Source organism: Orycteropus afer, unplaced genomic scaffold, assembly GCF_000298275.1.
Source record: "Orycteropus afer afer isolate SDZICR_OR568_19922 unplaced genomic scaffold, OryAfe1.0 scaffold00006, whole genome shotgun sequence".
Lineage (NCBI taxonomy): Eukaryota > Metazoa > Chordata > Mammalia > Tubulidentata > Orycteropodidae > Orycteropus > Orycteropus afer.
In genome coordinates this window covers 29,373,105-29,392,154 of record NW_006921593.1, presented here as the reverse complement: position 1 = coordinate 29,392,154, position 19,050 = coordinate 29,373,105, and the positions used below count along the sequence as shown (strand labels likewise).

Sequence of the window (19,050 nt, the reverse complement as noted above, 5' to 3'; positions counted from 1 at the left end):
CTCAGATGGTTCTGACCCCAGTGCTCTAAGTGGGAATCTACGGCGGCTTAGCTATGTCTCATGCTTTCCCACTGAATTAAAAACTTAATGGCAAAAAGTATAATTAAAACCACCCTTAATGCTGTATGAGTCTCTGAAATCTTGCTATTCAAAGTGTGGTCCACAGACTGGCAGGTGGACATGACCTGGGAGCTGGTAGGAAAATATGGTATTTGGGGCTTCATCTTAGGGATGCTTACTCAGAATTAGAATTTTTAACAAAATCCCCAAGCAATTCATATGCATATTAAAGTCTGAGAAGCACTGTTCTAGAACACAGCCCTGGGCGCAGGCCAGGAAAGTGCTGTGATGGAGCACAGAGCACGGAGCACGGCACAGAAATGCTGGAGGAAAGTAAGTGACCTCGAACTTACCAATCTGAAATCCATGATAGCCTTGGCCATTAATTTTCCCAAGAAGCGAAACTTCATCTTAACCTTTGCGATATGAGCTGGCTTCGCTGTCCTACCAAAGGGAAGTGCAAACAGGCCCTGGAGGTTTTGAATATACTTGGTCCCTTCCTGGCTTCCTGTAAAGTGAACAATTCAAGCTTTAGATGCTATTCCAAAACAAAACAAAAACCTGGTAACTAACAACATGTGAGAGGCTCAGTATTCTCAAATTAGAAAACAGACCACCGAGTGAGCTTCTGTAGGGCTGGAAGACCTCCCATGTCTGATCAACCTAACAGAGGCTACACAAAATTAAGTGAATGATTGCCAGTCACAGAGCATGGTCCTCTACAAGGAAACTGTTGTTGCTAGTGACAGACTCACAGCTACCCCAGGCAGAGTGGAACAAAATGCTGCCAGGCCCTGCCCAATCCCTGTGATTGGTTGCAGATTAGACCTTATGATCGTAGGGTTTTCACTGGCTGACTTTTACAAGTAGACTGCTCAGCCTTCTGCGGGCCTGCCTCAGTCTAGAAGGTCCGATGAAACCTGTTGAGCATCACAGCTGCATGCAAGCCACCACGGACAGATGGTTGGGAGTGGCACAAGAGGTGCACTGGTCAAGAAATGAACCCAGGTCTCCCACATCGAAGACGCAAATTCTACCACTGAACCAACGTCCCCTACTAGCAAATTAAGATACATATAATGAACTATAAGGGTGCATGTACATTACTTGGGCTGAGTAACACACGTCAACCGACTAACTCAGGAATCAGTTTTACCTTTTGGATTGCTAAGAGTTACTTCTTCACCTCTCCAGAGACCCAAGTCAGCTCTCTGAAGTTCCTGAGATACAAGTGCATAAAATTCCAGTGTAGGCCCCAGACCTGTGCCGACCTAGACAAGAACAAGAGCACATCGATTTCAAGTGGGGTGCTTTATTTTGTACCTGTATGGATACTAACAGCCACTGTCCACCAGGATGCATTACAAGTTTTTCTCTAAACTGTCTTCCTGATTAGATTAATTCCTGTAGTCTTGGACAGCGACCACTCCTTCACCTAGGACATGAACTAGCACTGTTCCCAATGGACCTGGAGTTTTAACTGAGATTGTACGTGGATAGTAAAGCCCCCAGTGTTTCTCTGCCTCAGAGAACAACCCAGCAGTATCTGGTATAGATCCCTCTCCTCCTCCTCTCTTTGGTGAATTACCACCTCAAAACCAGCTCAAATGGAGGAATCTCTGTAGGAGATCCTGGATAGAGTGGGAGAACAGTATGGAACAAAACTCAAAATCATTAAAAAAAAAAAAAAAGAGGACCAGCTTTGCTGGTCTGATAGAGCCTGATGGAACCACTGAGACTATGGTCCCCAGCTGCCCTTTAGGTCTGGAATTGAACCCACTCTTGTGGCTTCCAGCTAACAAAAGACTGGCATATGAGTTGAACATTTATAATAGGTAGATACCCTCCTTGGAGAGAACAATCATGGGAGAAAGAAGGGCTGTGTATGCACAGGGAGACAGCTCAGGGACAGGAGTGCATAGGAGGAAAGGACAAAGGGGAGAGGTAACTATGAAAGGGAAGTGGGAGGGGAGCTGTTGCACTGTGGTATATTGTAGTCCATGTCATGAGACAAAGTATATGTGACATGCTGTATGGAAAGTGAATTTGCTCTGTAAACTTTCACCCAAATCACAATATAAATTAAAAAATAAACAAACAAACAAAAAAAACCCAGCTCAAACATCACTGCCTCCAAGAAGCCTATCTGCCTTAGCTGTTTTTTGTTTTCATTTAGGACTTTCATTTCATCTACTTAAGTACTTATCACCTTCCTTTGCCACAATTTCATTACATGCTTGCTTATCTCACTTGAGGAGGACACCTGTTTTATTCACCTGTGTATCCCCAGTAGTGTCTGGCACATAGTAGCCATTTAACAGAAGATTGTGAATAAAATTTGAATTAGGGAAGGCCTGACCCCAGCCAGCACCTACAGGCTACCTTAGCCTCATACGTCCTGCCAATGTCTCTCAACCCCCAATGGTGCACCCAAATCCCCTGGGAGCTTCATGAACACGCTCAAACAGGGTGCCAACATGATGAGAGTCTGATTTGGTAGGTCTGGCTTAGAGCCTGGACACTGATAGTTTCAAACAAGCTCCAAAGGCATGTGCAACCAAGATTGTGCATTGTATGCATGGTCCTGGATATGCTCACAGCAGAGTTATTCCTCCATGTCCTCCCCAGTTCTCCCAACTCAGACCACACCCAAAGATATGACAAGTTCACATCACAGGTGATAGCTGATGTAGTCCTTTCAAGAAGGTTGCACTTCACTTATTGATTTTTTATAAATGAAGAGTATCATTTTACCATTATCCTCCAAAAAAAACCTAAACTCACTGCCATCGAGTTGATTCGACTCATAGTGACCCCTCCTTGGATTTCCAAGGTTGTACCACTACGGAAGTACATTGCTCAATCTTCCTTCCGAAGAGTGGCTGGTGGGTTTGAACCACCTGCCTCCTGGTTAGCAGTCAAATGCCTTAGGCACTATGCCACCAGAGCTCCTAGTTATGTTAATAAATGATTCACATTAGCTTAAAAGATTAGCTGTAGTCCACCAAATGTTTATCTTTGACTTGCAAAGTAACAATCACCTTGGACTTGAGGACACATTGCTGACAACCCCAATCCTTTCTCAGTATTCTCTATCCCAAGAAATGACATCTGCTTTCACCCCAGAGTGAACGCTGCCTCGAAAGCTTTGGAGTCGCCCTTCAAGCACCATCTCTACCAGCCATCCCTACCAGTACACGTGTGAGCCCTACCTCCCAGCCCACCCTTCCGTACCAGCCTGGCCACCTCCTATCTGCTGCACTTCTAGAGCCTCCTAAGTGCCCTCTTCACCAGCATTCCTAACGGCCTACATGCTATTCTCCCAGAGGCAAGAGTGATCTTGACAGAGCATGTTTGTTACCATTGCTCCAAAGGTTTTCCATTTTACACAAAGCAAAATCTCCAGTGCTTGCTACTGCCCTCATGTCCTCCGTGACACACCCCCCCCCTCCAGTCCCACCATCGTGGACCTCATGTACTATGCAGTCCTTGCTCACTGTGCTGTAGCCACAATCATCTTCCAAATGGCCAAGAATGCTGCCTCAGGGCCTTTACTTCACAGCTTTTTTTGTTAGAGGTACTCTTGCCAAGATAGCAATGTCCTGCCTCTGCTCAAATGTCACCTTAGATCACCTGCCCTGCTCCCTCACGTGTATCCTTACTTTTTCTTCATTGCTCCTCACACGGCCACACACATAGGTGTGCACGAGTGTGCATCACCTCCCAAAGTAAAAAATAAGCTCTGTACTGGTGTGGACTTGGTGTCTAAGAATGCTGGGCACTAGAGGAAGTGGGGGGAAGGGAAGTGCAGCACAGCAAAGAAAGGAGGGGCCTGCAGTAATGCTGACACCCACCAGGTGGTGTTATAAAGCCAGTTAATTCTTTCTCCTTCAACATAAAATTCTCTCAGGCTAAGGAGAAATCAGTAAGACTAGATTTAGATTAGTCTGCGCTCTTCAACCAAACTTGTTGACGATGGTGAAACAGCTCAGTGATTGCCAAGGGTGGAGGGAGGGGAAGGAGACAGGTTTGAGGGAACTTGTTGAGGTAACAGGCCTGTTCTTTATCTTGCATGGCAGTGGTTACTGGCAGTACACTTTCATCAACTCTTACAACTGTACAATTAAAAAGCAAGCATCTTATTTTATTAAGAACCCTAATTTTTTCAAAAAATTGGTTCAAATATTTAAATTTTATAAAACTTGAAAACAAACCCACTTTTGATGAGTCAATTCTTGGTGTGACCCTGTAAGACACAGCAGAAATGCCCCCAGAGTTTCCAAGGCTGTAAATTTTTACGAGAGCAGACTGGTCACATCTTTCTCCCACAGAGCAGTTGGCGGGTTCAAACCGCTCACCTCTGGTTAGCTAAGCACTTTAACCATTGTGCCATCAGGGGCTCTTTATTATCAACTTAGAGGTTGCACAACATCTGTGCATGTGAAAACACTTGAACCTTTGAAAAATGGAAACCTTAGAACAAATCATTCCAAGGAAAAAGAGAAAATTGTCATCTTAGGTTAATTTTCCAGTTGTCTTTTAGAATTTCATAGGACCCAGAAACTCACAAGACATTTTATCAAGAGCTTGTACAAGTCAGGCTAACGACCATCTGCTGATTCATAACCAAAACCAAACCCACTGCCCTCAAGTCGCTTCAGACTCACAGTGCCCCTAGAGGACAGAGTAGAACTGCCCCGTAAGATATCCAAGGCTGTGATCTTTACAGAAGCAAAGCCCAAACCAAACCCACTGCCCTCAAGTCGACTGAGCCTCACAGCGCCCCTAGAGGACAGAGGAGAGCTGCCCCCTAGGGTTTCCAAGGCTGTCAATCTTTATGGAAGCAGCTTGCCTCATTCTCCCATGAAGCAGCTGATGGGTTCACACTGCTAACCTTCTGGTTAGCAGCCCAGTGCTTTTACCACAGTGCCCCCAGAGCTCCTGCAGACTCATAACCTCACCTCATTTTCATACTGGATTTCTAACATGGCCCGTGAGCTGCCAAGATCCTGCATCACAGACTCGGCTTGCTTCAGCAGCTCCTCTCTGTTCACAGTACGCTACAAACAAAGTGACAACATGAAACACTGCTCTCCGCATGTTACGTGTGAACAAACGGTGGCATCTCTTGAAGTGCAACAAATCAATTGTTAAAATTTACTCAGTTAAACATGTACCTCAGAAAACGCTAAGCAGCTGCAGCCTGGCAGACACCGGGGAAAGCCAGAGGTAAGGGTAATTATTAATGTATTACAAACCCCTGGCCATCTCAGAAAACTTGGAGAAGAAGGGGTCCCGATGACCTTGCCAAGCATGAATACAATTCAGGGCTGCAGCTTTGTGCAGTCTCCCCAGGTCGATTACAGCTTAGAGGATGGAGACACAGGTATGGAGAGGGCAGGAGGCACACCTACTGGCTCCTCTGTACTTGCCAAGATCGTACCAACACTGCTAGAGCCACCTACTGACAAGAGATTCATGAGGACACTAAAAGGTCCTGCCAGATTTCCAAATTATGACAACAGCATTGTTTTATGGAACCATAATAGGACAAACAAAAAGGAAGCACAAGCCTTTTTTTTCATCTTTTTTGTTTCTACTATACTTGTTGTATCAATTTCCCCACTTTTCTTGTCATTACTAATGGCTCTTGTGGCACTCTGGCAATAGATGTGTTAGGAGGAGAGATGTAAGTAAGAATCCTCAGCCAAGAAGGGAGGCAGATGACCAGAGAAGGCAAGAAAAAGGCAGCCTGGAGTCAGAGGTGGAGGCCTGAGTCTTGGATGGAGGTGGTTTGAATCATGGATGTGGAGCCCTGACCAGCACAGGAAGGCGTCAGTAGTCCTGGGCTGACTGGTGCAGAGACTTGAAATGTACTAGGGATGGTCTTCTGACTGGAATGACTGCCTAAGGGAATGAGGTGGATCTGAGTAATTCTACCCACTGTACCAAGGATCAAATACAAAAAGGAGGCTAAGGTTTAAGTTCCTAACTCAGAAAGAAGAGGGAACTTCAGTAATAGAAAACAAGGTATTTTCTTGGTAGATGAGAACTGACAACTTAATGGAAACTGGAGACCTGCAGAAATTACTGCAGAGATGGTGTGTGGGGGGATTCTTATTGGAGAACAAAGCATCACAGTCCTGTCACAAGAGTGGGATTGGAAAATGTGGCTGCAACAGAGGATAGGCAAGATTAGCAAAGAGATGACAAGAGTAAGACAGGCTTCTAAAACCAAAAGGCAGACAGATCAATTGGTATATTACACTTTTAGTTTTCTTATTATTTTGAAAAGCTCAGCTTAAGGTTTAACTTTAAATACTCTGGGGAGAAACTTACTTTTTTTCTGTCCAATCTAGGTGCAACTCTGCTATCTTGAGAATCAGACTGGTTGATTTCCGGGTTGGTATCAAGTAATCTTTGCATTGCTCGATCCCGATCAAATGCAGTTACATAAAAAAGCATTTGCCGGGTGTCAAAAGGAAAGAAAAACGGGCTGCAAAGAGATGCAATAAAATGTATTATCTCAATTAAAATCAGCAACCATTTTTTTAAAAAAATACACACACACACAGCAGAACCTAAATTAGGAACACCTTTTGATATAAAAGACTGCTAAGGATCAATATAAGCAGCAGAAATGGTCCAGGCAAATTTAAAGAATTTTCATCAGTCATTCTGCGGAATTCTAAGTGATCAAGTAAAAATGATTCACGTGGACTTTCACTGTAAAATCTGAAACTGAACCACTAAAATCCTACACTTGTACCCCAGGACCTTTAAGTAGTATAAAGTGACTTATTGTTTGTTGTCGTTAGCAGCAGTCAAGTTGGCCCCTAATTTATGGAGACCCCAATACGCAACAGAGTGAACACTGCCTGGTCCTTTGCCATCCTCAAGACTGGTTGCTGACTGGACTGCTGGGATCCCCAGGGTTTTCAGATCTTCAGAACAGTTCACCAGGCCTTTCCTCCTAGGCTGCCTTAGTCCAGAAGCTCCACTGAAACCTGTTCAACATCACAGTGGCACACCAAGCCTCCGCTGGCAAGACAGCGCATGAGGTGCACTGGCTGGGCACGGAACCCAGGGGCCCAGCGTGGAAGGTGAAAATTCTCCCACTGGGCCACCAGTGTCTCACGTAACGTGACTGTTGCTGTTTGCTTCTGAGCTGATTCTGACTCAAAATGAACCTAAAGAACAGAACTGCTCCACAGGGTTTCCAAGGCTATAACCTTTACTGAAACAGACTGCTGCATCATTTTCCCACAGAGCAGCTGGTGGGTTCAAACCATGTAAGTTAAAAAAACATTTCTCAAAGCCACACTGTTGGTCGGTGGAGACATAGTCCACAAGGCCGGGTGTACAACCTTCGTGAGAGCAGATCACCAGGTCGCTTTGCCCGCAGAATGACTGGTGGGTCTAAACTGCTGACCTTTAAGGTAGCAGTCAAGCATTTAACCACTGTGCCACTAAGGAGTCCTTATTGTGTTACTAGGGGTTCTCATAACATGACTAAAACCCAACCCAACCCAGTGACGCTGACTTGATTCCAACTCATAGCAACCCTATAGGACAGAGTAGCACCAGTGCACAGGGTCTCCATGGCTGTTAATCTCTACAGAAGCAGATGGCTTCCTTTTTCTCCCATGGAGTGGCTGGTGTGGTTAGCAGCCAATGCTTTGACCACAATGCCACTAGAGGTCCTGTAGCATGACTGGTAAAGGCTAAATTTTATAAAACATGACTACCACTTCATTAGGATGCCAAGGCCCCTATCACACAAAAGTAATGAAGATTTACTGTTCATGACTTCCCTTCCAGCTTTGTCATCTGCAAGTCAATCAAAACAGCCAAGACGCAGCTACTGATTCTCAAAGAACGAACCTAGTGATACAGGTCCTACTGCTTCTTGATGAAGGGGCCCTGCGGGTGCAATGGTTAAAGTGCTAGGCTGCTAACCAAAAAGGTCACCCACCCATTCAAACTCATCAGCCACCCTGTGGGAGAAAGATGTGGCAGTCTGCTTCTGTAAAAGACTTACAGCCTTGGATACCCTATGGAGCACTTAGACTGCCCTGAAAGATTGCTATGAGTAGGGATTGATTCAACAGCAGTAGGGTGTTTTCCTGTTTCTGCTACTTGATGCACGCTTTTGATAGCTCTTGACATACCACTAAGAGAACATCTAGGGATGATTTTCATGGTCTCCATCCATTCTATCCCATATGTAATCATGTGAGGATGTGGCTAGTTTGACAGTAAAACTGGATTTTCAATTTTATTTAATATTAATCAACCTGAATAATCTCACATTGCTAGTGGCTACTGTATTACTCAGTGCAAATCAAGTTTCTGAGAATATAGGTCTGGGTCCAGATGGGCACAGGGACTGACCATCTACAGATTTAGAATCAATCTGAGAATAGCAGAAAGTGACAGCCTTCTCAGGCAAGCGTCCTGGTGTTCATTCCTATTTCACAGATGAACAAACACATCTTCAAGTCGACCTGCTTCCGGCCCCAGCCCAACCACTCTGTGGGGATGCTGCAGTTACACTATTAGAGAGCAAGCTTGGGTGAAATGAGCTGATGTTCCACACATCTGACTAGGTTCACTAAAGGTTACATTTTCGTGACAAAATACATAAAGACCCACACAACGACAATACTCTCAAGGTCCCCATTACCCAGTGGCCATCTTACCAGGTCTTTCCCAGCTCAGTAAGCCATGTTGGGATGTTTCCTGTCATGATGACTAAAGGATCTTGAAGCTGCCTGTTTGCTTTTGCTGTCAATTTACTGTTAATAAATTCACTAGTTGGAATAATCTCCTTGCACAATGCATTCTGTAAAATGTTAAAAAAAATAATGTTATCCACATGAAATAAAACATTAGGAATACATTCACTATCTCCTCTTTATCACCAGCTTTGTATGCAGATACCTTGATTTTATACTGGTGTCTAGCTGATAGAGAAGGCTCTCACAGGAGTATCTCAACTCTAATTTCTAATACGTATCTAAATGCCACTCCTTTCCCCCCAATAGGCCACAGCTACTGGCTCACTCACTGATGTGGCAGCTGTTCTATGTGAGGCCAGCTCCTGCACACTCTTATACAAATATCAAAGGCTGCATTTAAATGTCATGAAATTTTTTACTTGATACTTATCTCAGACAAACTTGAAGTTATACAGACCTGAAGAATTTTAACTACAATAAAAAAAGCCATGTTTAATAAATGGAGTTAGAGTACAGTTTACAACTCTGCCAAGAGACTTAGTCCCAGAATGCAGGTCAAGCAGAGAAGTGGGAGAGAAGTCCCCACAGAGGAGTCCACTGGATCTGCCCAGGCTGGGATGTGGCACAATCATTCTTTCTGTTTCCAGTGCAACACGAAATTCGTCAATCACAAGCCAGACAGACTATGAGCTAACAGGTTGTAAACAACAGAACCCAGAAAACGGCATAAAATGGCACCATTACTCACGTCATACAAGTAATACCAGTATCGACTGACAGCGTGTAAAACTCGTAAGAGGAGGATCACATCTAAAGATGGGTCCTCAAAGGTTATGTTTTCAGGTGGTGTGGGGACGAGGTATACTTCTAAAGGATTGGATACTGATGGGCACACTCCATCTGGAGGGCAAAGATCAAAGTAAGTTTTGATCAAAGTTACAAAGGCAAACAAGAATGTCCTCTATTGTCCATTAACACAATGACCAGAAGTTGTTCAATTTTATGCTGGCTATTAACAGGACATACGTAGCATGGACTTCATTTTTTTCCTTATTTCTCTCACATGCTTATAAAACTCTCACTTTCCCCTCCCAATGATTAATTTGCACTTCTCCTTTATACCAGAAACAACTGGTAACAATAACATAGCCAGAGGGAAGAGTAAAGAAAAATGTTTAAATTTAACTCATTGTTAAGATCCAGCTTAAAACAGCCATGCAAGATAGACAAATACTTTCAAAGTTATGAATCTGCTCTAAGAGACTGTAGCTATTGAATCCAAGGTTTAGGGTGGGATAGGCTCTGAGAGTTTCCGAGTAGCACCTGTGATTCCTCTGTTCTTAGATTTCACTGAGTCATAATGTTTTTTGTTTTTTTTTAAAGTTTAAGAGATGGAAACAATTGCCATTTACTTTTACCAAACAAAGGAATTAAAAGTCACAGCACCATCACTTCATGAAAGGGCTTTTTTTTTTTTAAAAAAAACAGCAACAATATAACAATAACAATCACAAAATAAGAGCTGTTTAAAGAGAATGAGTTTATTAACTTTAAGGGGGAAAAAATACTCTAATGCCCCTACTCTGTGGATGAGGGGAATATTTCATCAACGGATATAATGATTGGAAATCTCTGTGAGAGAAATGGTAATACAACCTAACTCTTAAGGCCCACTACCATTCATTATTTTTAAAAAAAGGTGGAGGAGGGGAGAAAAAGGAGCAAAATTAGACTAGAAGTGCTATAAAGGAAGTCTGTTCACTGGGAGGCGGCCACTCCCTTCTGTAGTCATTACAGTCTGGGCTACCATCACTTCTTTTTTTCCTTCCACAATTGTTCTATTACACAATTGTAATGAAGGGGAAGAAAATTAAAGCCCAACTTCAAGTCTACCCTAAGTGAGCTAAAGTCTCTTCCACAGATAATGGCCTCCACAAATATAATCTGTTTCACCCTTTGTGAAAACATGAAATAACTAGAAATAAGAGACAATTTTCCTTGCAAAGTGAGTTGTAGATACTTCTCATTTTCTAGACATTAACGCCTAGAGCTGCATTAATAGCAGCCCAATGTTTTGTAGTACTTTCTTTTTTATACATGACACTGAAAAAGTTTACTACTAGATATGAATCCTGATCCGACTTGACAGCAGTGAGTAAGTAAGATATGAATCCTCCTTTCAAACCATAACGACAGGAAGATGACTGCCCTTGACCTACAGGAACATGCTTACCTCTTCCTGCTCAACTTACCATGCCATAACTCATCGTGTTTTTTTGCATTTCTAGGGGAAGTTTTTGTTGGAGCTGTTTGGGCCCTTCCTCTTTTACCACCAACACAATCTTTATTACTTTCTTCATCCTCTCTCACGGGTTTATACCTAAAATGACAGGAAAGTATCCAAACTCTTAAGTAGATGTGAAAACTGGAGATTATTTTGTAAAATGACAATGCAAGCCACAGACACCAGTTATTAAGAGAGCTCTGGGCTCTAGCCTCTCTTGCCTTAGTTGCCGACTTGGGAAAATCACCAGTGGCACTGCTTCCTAGAACAGACCACCTGAAGACCACCTTCCTATGAGGGGCCACCTAAGAAGCTCACTTCAGGTGGTTCTGGGAAGAAGGGTACTCTTTAAGTGAAAGTAGAAGACATTCACAAACAATGCAGGGAACTGCATCCAAACACCTCAATGGCTTGGAGATGTCACACCTCCCACTACCTATGGATCATCTGGTGGCTGATATTTTTATCTTACTGCAAGATTTGAAATGGGTCCAGACAAGTAGATGTGAACGATGTCCACCGCCATGGGTACATGTTTTCCAGCAGATAGAAGGAGAAGCATATGTATATGTACATGATCTAACACTTAAAAGTGGCTTCTGGTGTTAAAAAAAAAAAAAAAGTATTATTTAGGGCTCCTGTCCTTACACAGGGAGCTCTGGTGGCACACCGCCAGCCACTCCTTGGAAGGAAGACTGGGCAATCTACTTCCGTAGTGATACCGCCTCGGAAACCCAAGGAAGGGTCACTATGAGTCCGATCCGACTTGATGGCAGTTGAGTTTTTTTTTTTTGTCCTTACACAAGTCAACCTTTAATATAAATTGCAAAGCATATGAAAAGTATCAAAGTCTATTAAACACCAGAAGAAACCCTTCCAGACTTGCCATATTGTATGAGTCTTTGTCCAAATACCAGCTCTTCCTAGGGGGTTGCTTTCATCATCCGTGGACTCCCTTTCATCCTCAGCCTGTATGCTGAACTGCCGTACTGCCTGATACACAGTCATGTTATATGGTAGCAAATGCTCGCCAATGTAGAACTGTAGCCTGTGTCTTACATTTCCTGAATTCAAGAACTGAGCAGCCTGAATAAAGCAAAACAAAAGCCATTTAAGCGACAGGCCCTGAACTTCATACATTACAACATGCTATGAGTAGTATCTTACCAGAGACTCATCTATTTCCTCATCTGATCCATCATCATCACTGTCTTCATCATCTTCTCTTACTCTTCCATACCCTGAAGATACAAGAAGGCTGTTAAACTCCTAGCAATTTTAGGTAACAGAAAAGGCTGGGCCTATTGGTTAAACTAGCACATTCTCAGAAAAAAATACATACATATCACATTCTGATCTACGAAGCAGAAAGACCAAAGAAAACTGTCAAATGCAAAGTGTCATTCCTACCATATTCCAGCAAGATAAATGAACTCCTTACTCAAGTTAAGCATTCAAATCATACTTAAGTTTAAGATGTGAAATAAATGAAAGAAGCCCAAGTCCTTGCACTCTGAGTTTAGCAGAAACAGGATAAAACAGGGAAAACCTGGAGAGTCTGTGTATATATTAATGTTAATTTCACACACCCACTAACTACACATACAGGAACACAGAGAATATACATGGCAAATACCTCTAACTACAAGGTATCTCTCGATAGCCTGTACCAAAGCCAAGGGGTCAATCTTGACAGGCCCACCCTTCCACTGCTTCACGTTTGCACAATCTGGGTGTCTTTGCAGCTGACATTTTAACTGATGCGTGTTGAAAAATTTTAAAGCTTGTGATCCTCTGTTGAGAGAAAAGCTCAAGATAATTTGTGAAAAAAAAGTTATTCTATTATTGTCACAATAAATACACATTAATTCAAATAAAAGCTACTAATACAGACAATACAAACCTAGCATTGTCTTAAGGCATAAAAGTAAGCACTTACCAGTTACATAAACGGTAAAGCCAGCAACTCAAGTATTCCAGTAACAGTTAATAATAAATAAATAAAGTAAGAAACAAGAGGTGTGTGTATGTTTGTCTATACACACGTATGGAAACATGAAGTCAGTGTGCAGTCACTGCCCTAATGGGATTCCCAGGGAGCAGAAAGGCCTCGCGTGGAGACTCCAGTCACTGGCGTCAAGGGTCTGCAGCACTTGAGCTGACTCACTTTGCCAGTATTTTGCCCTTTTCAAATTGTATCAGTTTGAAAGCCAACAAAATCCTTATCTGTGACTTTCAGAGATTGAGCTCCAAAATTACTTCATATATATTTTATATGGGAGCTCTGGTAGCATAGTGCCTAAGGCACTTGACTGCTAACCAGAAGGCTGGCGATTCAAATCCACCTGCCACTCCTCGGAAGGAAGATGGGGCAATCTACTTCCATAGTGATAATGCCTCAGAAACACAAGGAGGGGTTGCTATGAGTTGGGTCCAACTCGATGGCACATAACAACAACAACAAATATTTTATATAAACTTAGACAAAAATGACATTTCCTAGTTTTCTCAAGCACAGTGTAGCAGTACTGAAAATTAACCCTTAATTCATAAAAATTTCCAGAAAATAGGACTTCTAATAGGAGTATAATGATCAAAATGGAATGGCACACTCCACATTAAATTTCAAAGCTGGGGAACAAACCAACCAACCACCTGGTCAACACTCTAATTCCTTTGTCTATTCAATAATGCATAGCTTTAATTCAATCAAGAAGTGTCAATCATTTAAAAATACTTGAGATTTTGGATTTTAAAACCAACCTCAGTTCTTATTTTCTAGGTATCTAGCAAAAATATTCCACAAAACTTGTAACATTCCATAAAACACAACAATGAACTTTCACAATTAATTCTTTCAGTAGCACTTCAATGAATCCTACAAAACTATTATATTATTGAGAACCAGAGAAATTTTGATGAAAACAGTGCAACTTCAAAGTAAACTTATTTGTTAAAAAAGCCATCAAAATACAAAGTTATAAACACTTATCCCAAATGTGATATCCCTATTGATATGTATACATAACTTTAAATAATCGTATTATCCATATTCACAAAATTGTTGCAAGAAGCTTTATATAATAAAGAATATGAATTTGAGAAGAATTAAACTATTACGAACAGCTACTGCAGTCACAGGGTTACATATTCTGAAAACAGTGTGGTAAAGATGGAATTCGGTCCACTCTCTAAGACTCCTCATTTTCTTCAGTCCCAATAGCAGACTGACTGACAGTTCTTTAGGCCAACTGAGAGTCTAAGGCCTCTTGCCACTTTACCTGAGAACAGTTAAGCACCAGATGCCTATGGCAAGGGAGCACCCAAGCCACGGTCCTTACCTGCCGCCTGTCCCATTTCCACTGGGGAAGTCATGCACTTTGACTGGAAACTGCTCCATCTGGCTGAGGCAGTTGTTCATCTTGTGAACCAATGCCAACAAAGGTGCATTCCCCACCGGCTCTACTCTGCCAATGGGCTCTTCTCCAGGAAGCTGAAGTCAAAATAAATCAAGAGGTTAAACAAGGCCTTTTGGACACAAAACACCCCTCCATAAGGAAATTTAATTTAGGTGTGGTTTTATAAAAGGGAAGCATTAACCTATTTCTTTTCATCTCCCAGGATGGTTTTGGTTGGAACAATGCTTCCAAATAAATTATTTCAATAAAGACAGTCTTTTTGCACAGGTCTACATCCCTTACTCCACAAACTCTGTAAACACAGATTATCAAATGGCAAAACCTGACTCAAACGGACATGAAGCTCTTTTCAGCTTCATTTACCTGATTTTAGTAAGAATGTTCATGTTTTGCTGTGAAAGCATTTACTATGTATGATGTGCATGTTGTGCAGCATATACTCAGGACACTGGGTAACACACAGCATAGACATTCACAACTCTTGAAACACACTCAGCCCCACGGGATTAAGATAAGAGATTACAGACCTGCACATAATCTCACACAAGGTACAAAACTACACCCAAGGCTGTCACTAATCTAACCAAGTTCCAATAATTAACTCTGCTTTGTGTAGCCTAGACATGATGCCAAAATGATGCAAGCAGCAGTTCTAAATGGCTCCCACAATGGAAGTCTGGGAGGAGTGGCTCTGCCACCACACAGGAGAGTCAGCCTTAGCCCTATTACACAGACGATCCAAGGCAGCCCCCCTTGATGCCTTCTCTTACGCATTTGTAAATAAGAAGGGCACTGCTAAGTCCTGGTGTCCAAGAGCAGCTCCCCTTTTGCTTTCACGCACTGTGGGTGATAGAAGCGGAGCCATTCTGTGGTTTCCAGCCTCGTGCTTTATGAACAAAACAAATGTGTATGTCATACATGTCTACTCTATCTTACACCTACAGCTATGCTATGGGACCTTACTTTCTCTAAAAATACACTGCAAGCTGCAAAATGTTTAGAAACAAACATTGAGAATAAAACATTTGACAGACAGGAGGCTACTATAAAAGACTATGTCTTGTAAGGGGAAAAAAAGACTATGATAATTCAACCACAGAGACTAAGAGATGGGTTTCATTAAATCACCATTTTGTTGTCTTACTAATTTCGTGATAATTATCCAAAGAGTCCAACTGTGTACAAGCAAGCTGGAAACATTCCCTCAAAATCTTGACCAATGGCTACTAGAAATTATCAATGGGATGAAGATACACACATTTGTGAACAGTGATCCTGACACACAAAAGCATTATTAGACAACTTACTGGAGAAGCAAAAAATACATGAAGGAATCTCTTTAATCTGATCTCTCTGCTCACAGCATCCTTCTCGCTTTTAGATGTCAAATACAGCAACAGCTGCTTCACAAACCCACTGTGCTGGATTTCAAATGATGAGACATCCGACTCTGAGACGATGCTACGGATTTCTACAAGGCACTCGGCTCCACCGTCCACCTGGAAGATGGAAACAGCACTCAGAAAATGCACAATTCGCATGTCCTCACGAGAAGGTGAATATACTCTTGAGCACTTTAAAAGAGCAGAGGGTATTCTTAGTAGATCCTTTGGAAATATAATCTACTATAGAATATAATGTAAATAGCAGTAGATACTTTGTGAGGGCAAACAGTATCCATTAAGAGTACAGTAATGAAAAATATTCACATTTAGCCAATGGCATTTTCTTAAAAAAAAAAAAAAAAAAGTAAGAAAGGATAGCAAAGATAAAACAAGAATACGAGGTGTGTCTTTAAATTAATACAGTGAAAATCTAGACGAAATAGATCATTTTCTTTGAAAACACTTAACTCTTAAAACTGACTAAAATCCGTAACGATGTAAGAAAACCAACCATCAGATGGAATGTAAAAGGTTATTATTGGCTAACTTCTGCTCCACCCCCCCGACTGCCATCAGGCCCCAAAGAGAGAAGGGTTAAGGAGTGTCATATCAACTGTCACAGGTATGGATGGAAAGGACTCAGAAACCAGGAGACACTTCTAAAGTCATTTGGCAAGAAAGGGGAGGTGAAAGAAGAAGTCAAAGATGAGACTTCTAGCACATTTAATCATACCATTACAAACCACAGCAGTCGAGGGACTAATTAAAGAAACACTTGTGCCAACGGTACATGTTTGGTAAAGCCGGTCGACTGACAGCCTAATCCATGAGCAGCTTTAGAGCCCTCAGGAAACTAGAAAGCTAACCAGAAGGTCAGCAGTTCAAACACATCAGATGTTCCAAGGAAGGAAGACAGAGCGATCTACTTCCATAAAGACCGACAGCCTCAGAAACCCAACCGGGGTTGCTGTGAGTCAGAAACGACTCAACAGCAGTGCGTTTTTGTTTTTTCTTTTCGTTCTTGTAAAGGGAAGGAAGAGCAGACCGCACTGTGTGGACACTGTACCTGGAGGTTGAGTTGTTCAGTTGCAGCACAAAGTCTCTGCAGGACGTTCAGTGCAGGATTGCTCCCGTCCATATTCTCAGAACTGAAATAACGCTCGACAAATTTATGTGCCTGCTCCTTAATCCAACCTTTGATTTTCTCTCTGCAAGAAGAGTAAGATATTGAAATCTCAGAGAACAGAGACAGGATCTCAATTGTAAGATGCGGTAATTATAAGATTCCAATCCAAGGCAAAATGCTTTGGGGCCCATACTTAAAGATCCATATAGACTGCTGCTGTTGTTATTTGCTGATGAGTCAGACCCCTTCCTTTGGGTATCTGAGGTGATATCACTATGGAAATAAGATTGCCCAACCTTCCTTCCAAGGAGTGGCTGGTGGGTTTGAACCACCAGCCTTCTGATTAGCAGTCAAGTGCCTTAGGCACTACGCTACCAGAGCTCCTCCAAATAGACTACACAGACAAAAACAGATTCAGATCCATATTAACCAAATTAAGTTTAATTTTGAAAATGGGCTAAGATGCACCCAAAGAAATGCTCAGCTACTTAGAATACATGCAGGTCATTACATGACCAATAAACAAAATGCTCTAACTTCTTAGGGCTCTACAGGATAGCAGATTCCTAAGCATTCACCTGAACGCTGTTTCCCTTGTTTCCTAAAGTACAGACACACCTACATTGTCCCTTACTGTTCCTGAGAGCTGAAGTTAAACACTATTAGTCATAAATAGGTACCTAACACTGACAAACTATGATAAATTAAACTACTAGTTTAAATTACAAGTTCTAATGGCTCTAGAAATAATTTACCGAATTATTTTTACTCAGTGAAATTGAGAAAACCAATCAACCAACAATCTAACCCAAAAAACCTATTTATTTTCCCAAAGACATTTGTGGATTGTTTTCTATTATTTACTTACAGAGGTAATCAGTAATCATTCTTGTTGGTATGCTATATCCAGAGCAAAACAAACAACCCCCCCCCCCACAAAACAATATTCAACTATTTTAAAAGTAATTAATTTCACGATTACATATGGCTGTGGAACAGTTTAGTGATAAGAGTTCCAAGTTCTAAAAAAACAGCTCTACTCTAAAAGCTTAAGTTCCATTTCAACGGGTGGTGGTGGCTGTTGTTGTTAGGTGCTGTCGAGTCGGTTCCAACTCACAGCAACTCCATACAGAATAGAATGAAACACTGCCCAGTCCTGGGCCATCCTCTCAACTGTTGCTACATCTGAACCCACTGCTGAAGCCACTGTGTCACTCTGTCTAATTGAGGGTTGTCCTTATTTTCACTGACCTTCTACTTTACTAAACATGGTATCCTTCTCTAGGGACTGGTGCCTCCTGACAGACATGTCCAAAGTGGTGGTGGTGTTGTTAGGTGCCATCGAGTTGTCTCCAACTCATAGCAACCCTGTGCACAGCAGAATGAAACACTGCCAGGTCCCACGCCAGCTCCATGATCCTTGCTATACTTGAGCCCATCGCCGCTGCCACCGTGTCAATCCATCTTGTTGAGGGCATTCCCCTCTTCTGTCGACCCTCCACCTTACCAAGCATGACATCCTCCTCCAGGGGACGGTCCCTTCTGACAGCATGACCAAAGTAGGTGAGACAAAGTCTGGCCATTCTTGCTTCCAAGGAACATTCCGGCTGTTCTTCCTCCACATAAGATTTGTTGGTTCTTTCAGCAGTCCATGGTACTTTCAGCATTCTTCGCCAACACATCCCAAAAGCATCAACTCTTCTTCTGTCTTCCTTATTCATTGTCCAGCTCTCACATGCATATGTGACTGAAAATACTATAGCTTGTGTCAGGCACACCTTAGTCCTCAAGGAGACCTCTTTGCTCTTCAGCACTTGAAAGAGGTCCTTTACAGATGATTTGCCCAGTGCTCTATATCATCTGATGTCCTTACTGCTGCTTCCATTGGTGTCGACTGGAGAACCAAGCAATGTGAAGTCTTTGACATCTTCAATCTTTTCTCCATTTATTGTGATGCTACTTATAGGCCCAGTTGTGAGGATTTTTGTTTTCATTATATTGAGATGTAATCTATACTGCAGACTGTATTCTTCAT

At 42.2% G+C, this 19,050-nt stretch overlaps 1 protein-coding gene across 1 annotated transcript in view; it reads right to left on the bottom strand.

Annotated features, from left to right (window-relative positions):
- The window catches only part of TRIP12 (thyroid hormone receptor interactor 12), a 114,215-nt gene that overhangs the window by 9,279 nt on the left and 85,886 nt on the right, over positions 1-19,050 (bottom strand). The window contains exons 24-36 of the mRNA XM_042780901.1: positions 16,956-17,097; positions 15,812-16,003; positions 14,427-14,578; positions 12,722-12,879; positions 12,253-12,326; positions 11,972-12,171; positions 11,054-11,181; positions 9,550-9,701; positions 8,763-8,905; positions 6,400-6,556; positions 5,022-5,120; positions 1,217-1,331; positions 414-568 (exon numbers count right to left, since the gene is read on the bottom strand). Of these exons, the coding sequence (XP_042636835.1) occupies positions 414-568; positions 1,217-1,331; positions 5,022-5,120; positions 6,400-6,556; positions 8,763-8,905; positions 9,550-9,701; positions 11,054-11,181; positions 11,972-12,171; positions 12,253-12,326; positions 12,722-12,879; positions 14,427-14,578; positions 15,812-16,003; positions 16,956-17,097 (1,867 nt within the window). The remainder of the gene's footprint in view (positions 1-413; positions 569-1,216; positions 1,332-5,021; positions 5,121-6,399; positions 6,557-8,762; positions 8,906-9,549; positions 9,702-11,053; positions 11,182-11,971; positions 12,172-12,252; positions 12,327-12,721; positions 12,880-14,426; positions 14,579-15,811; positions 16,004-16,955; positions 17,098-19,050) is intronic.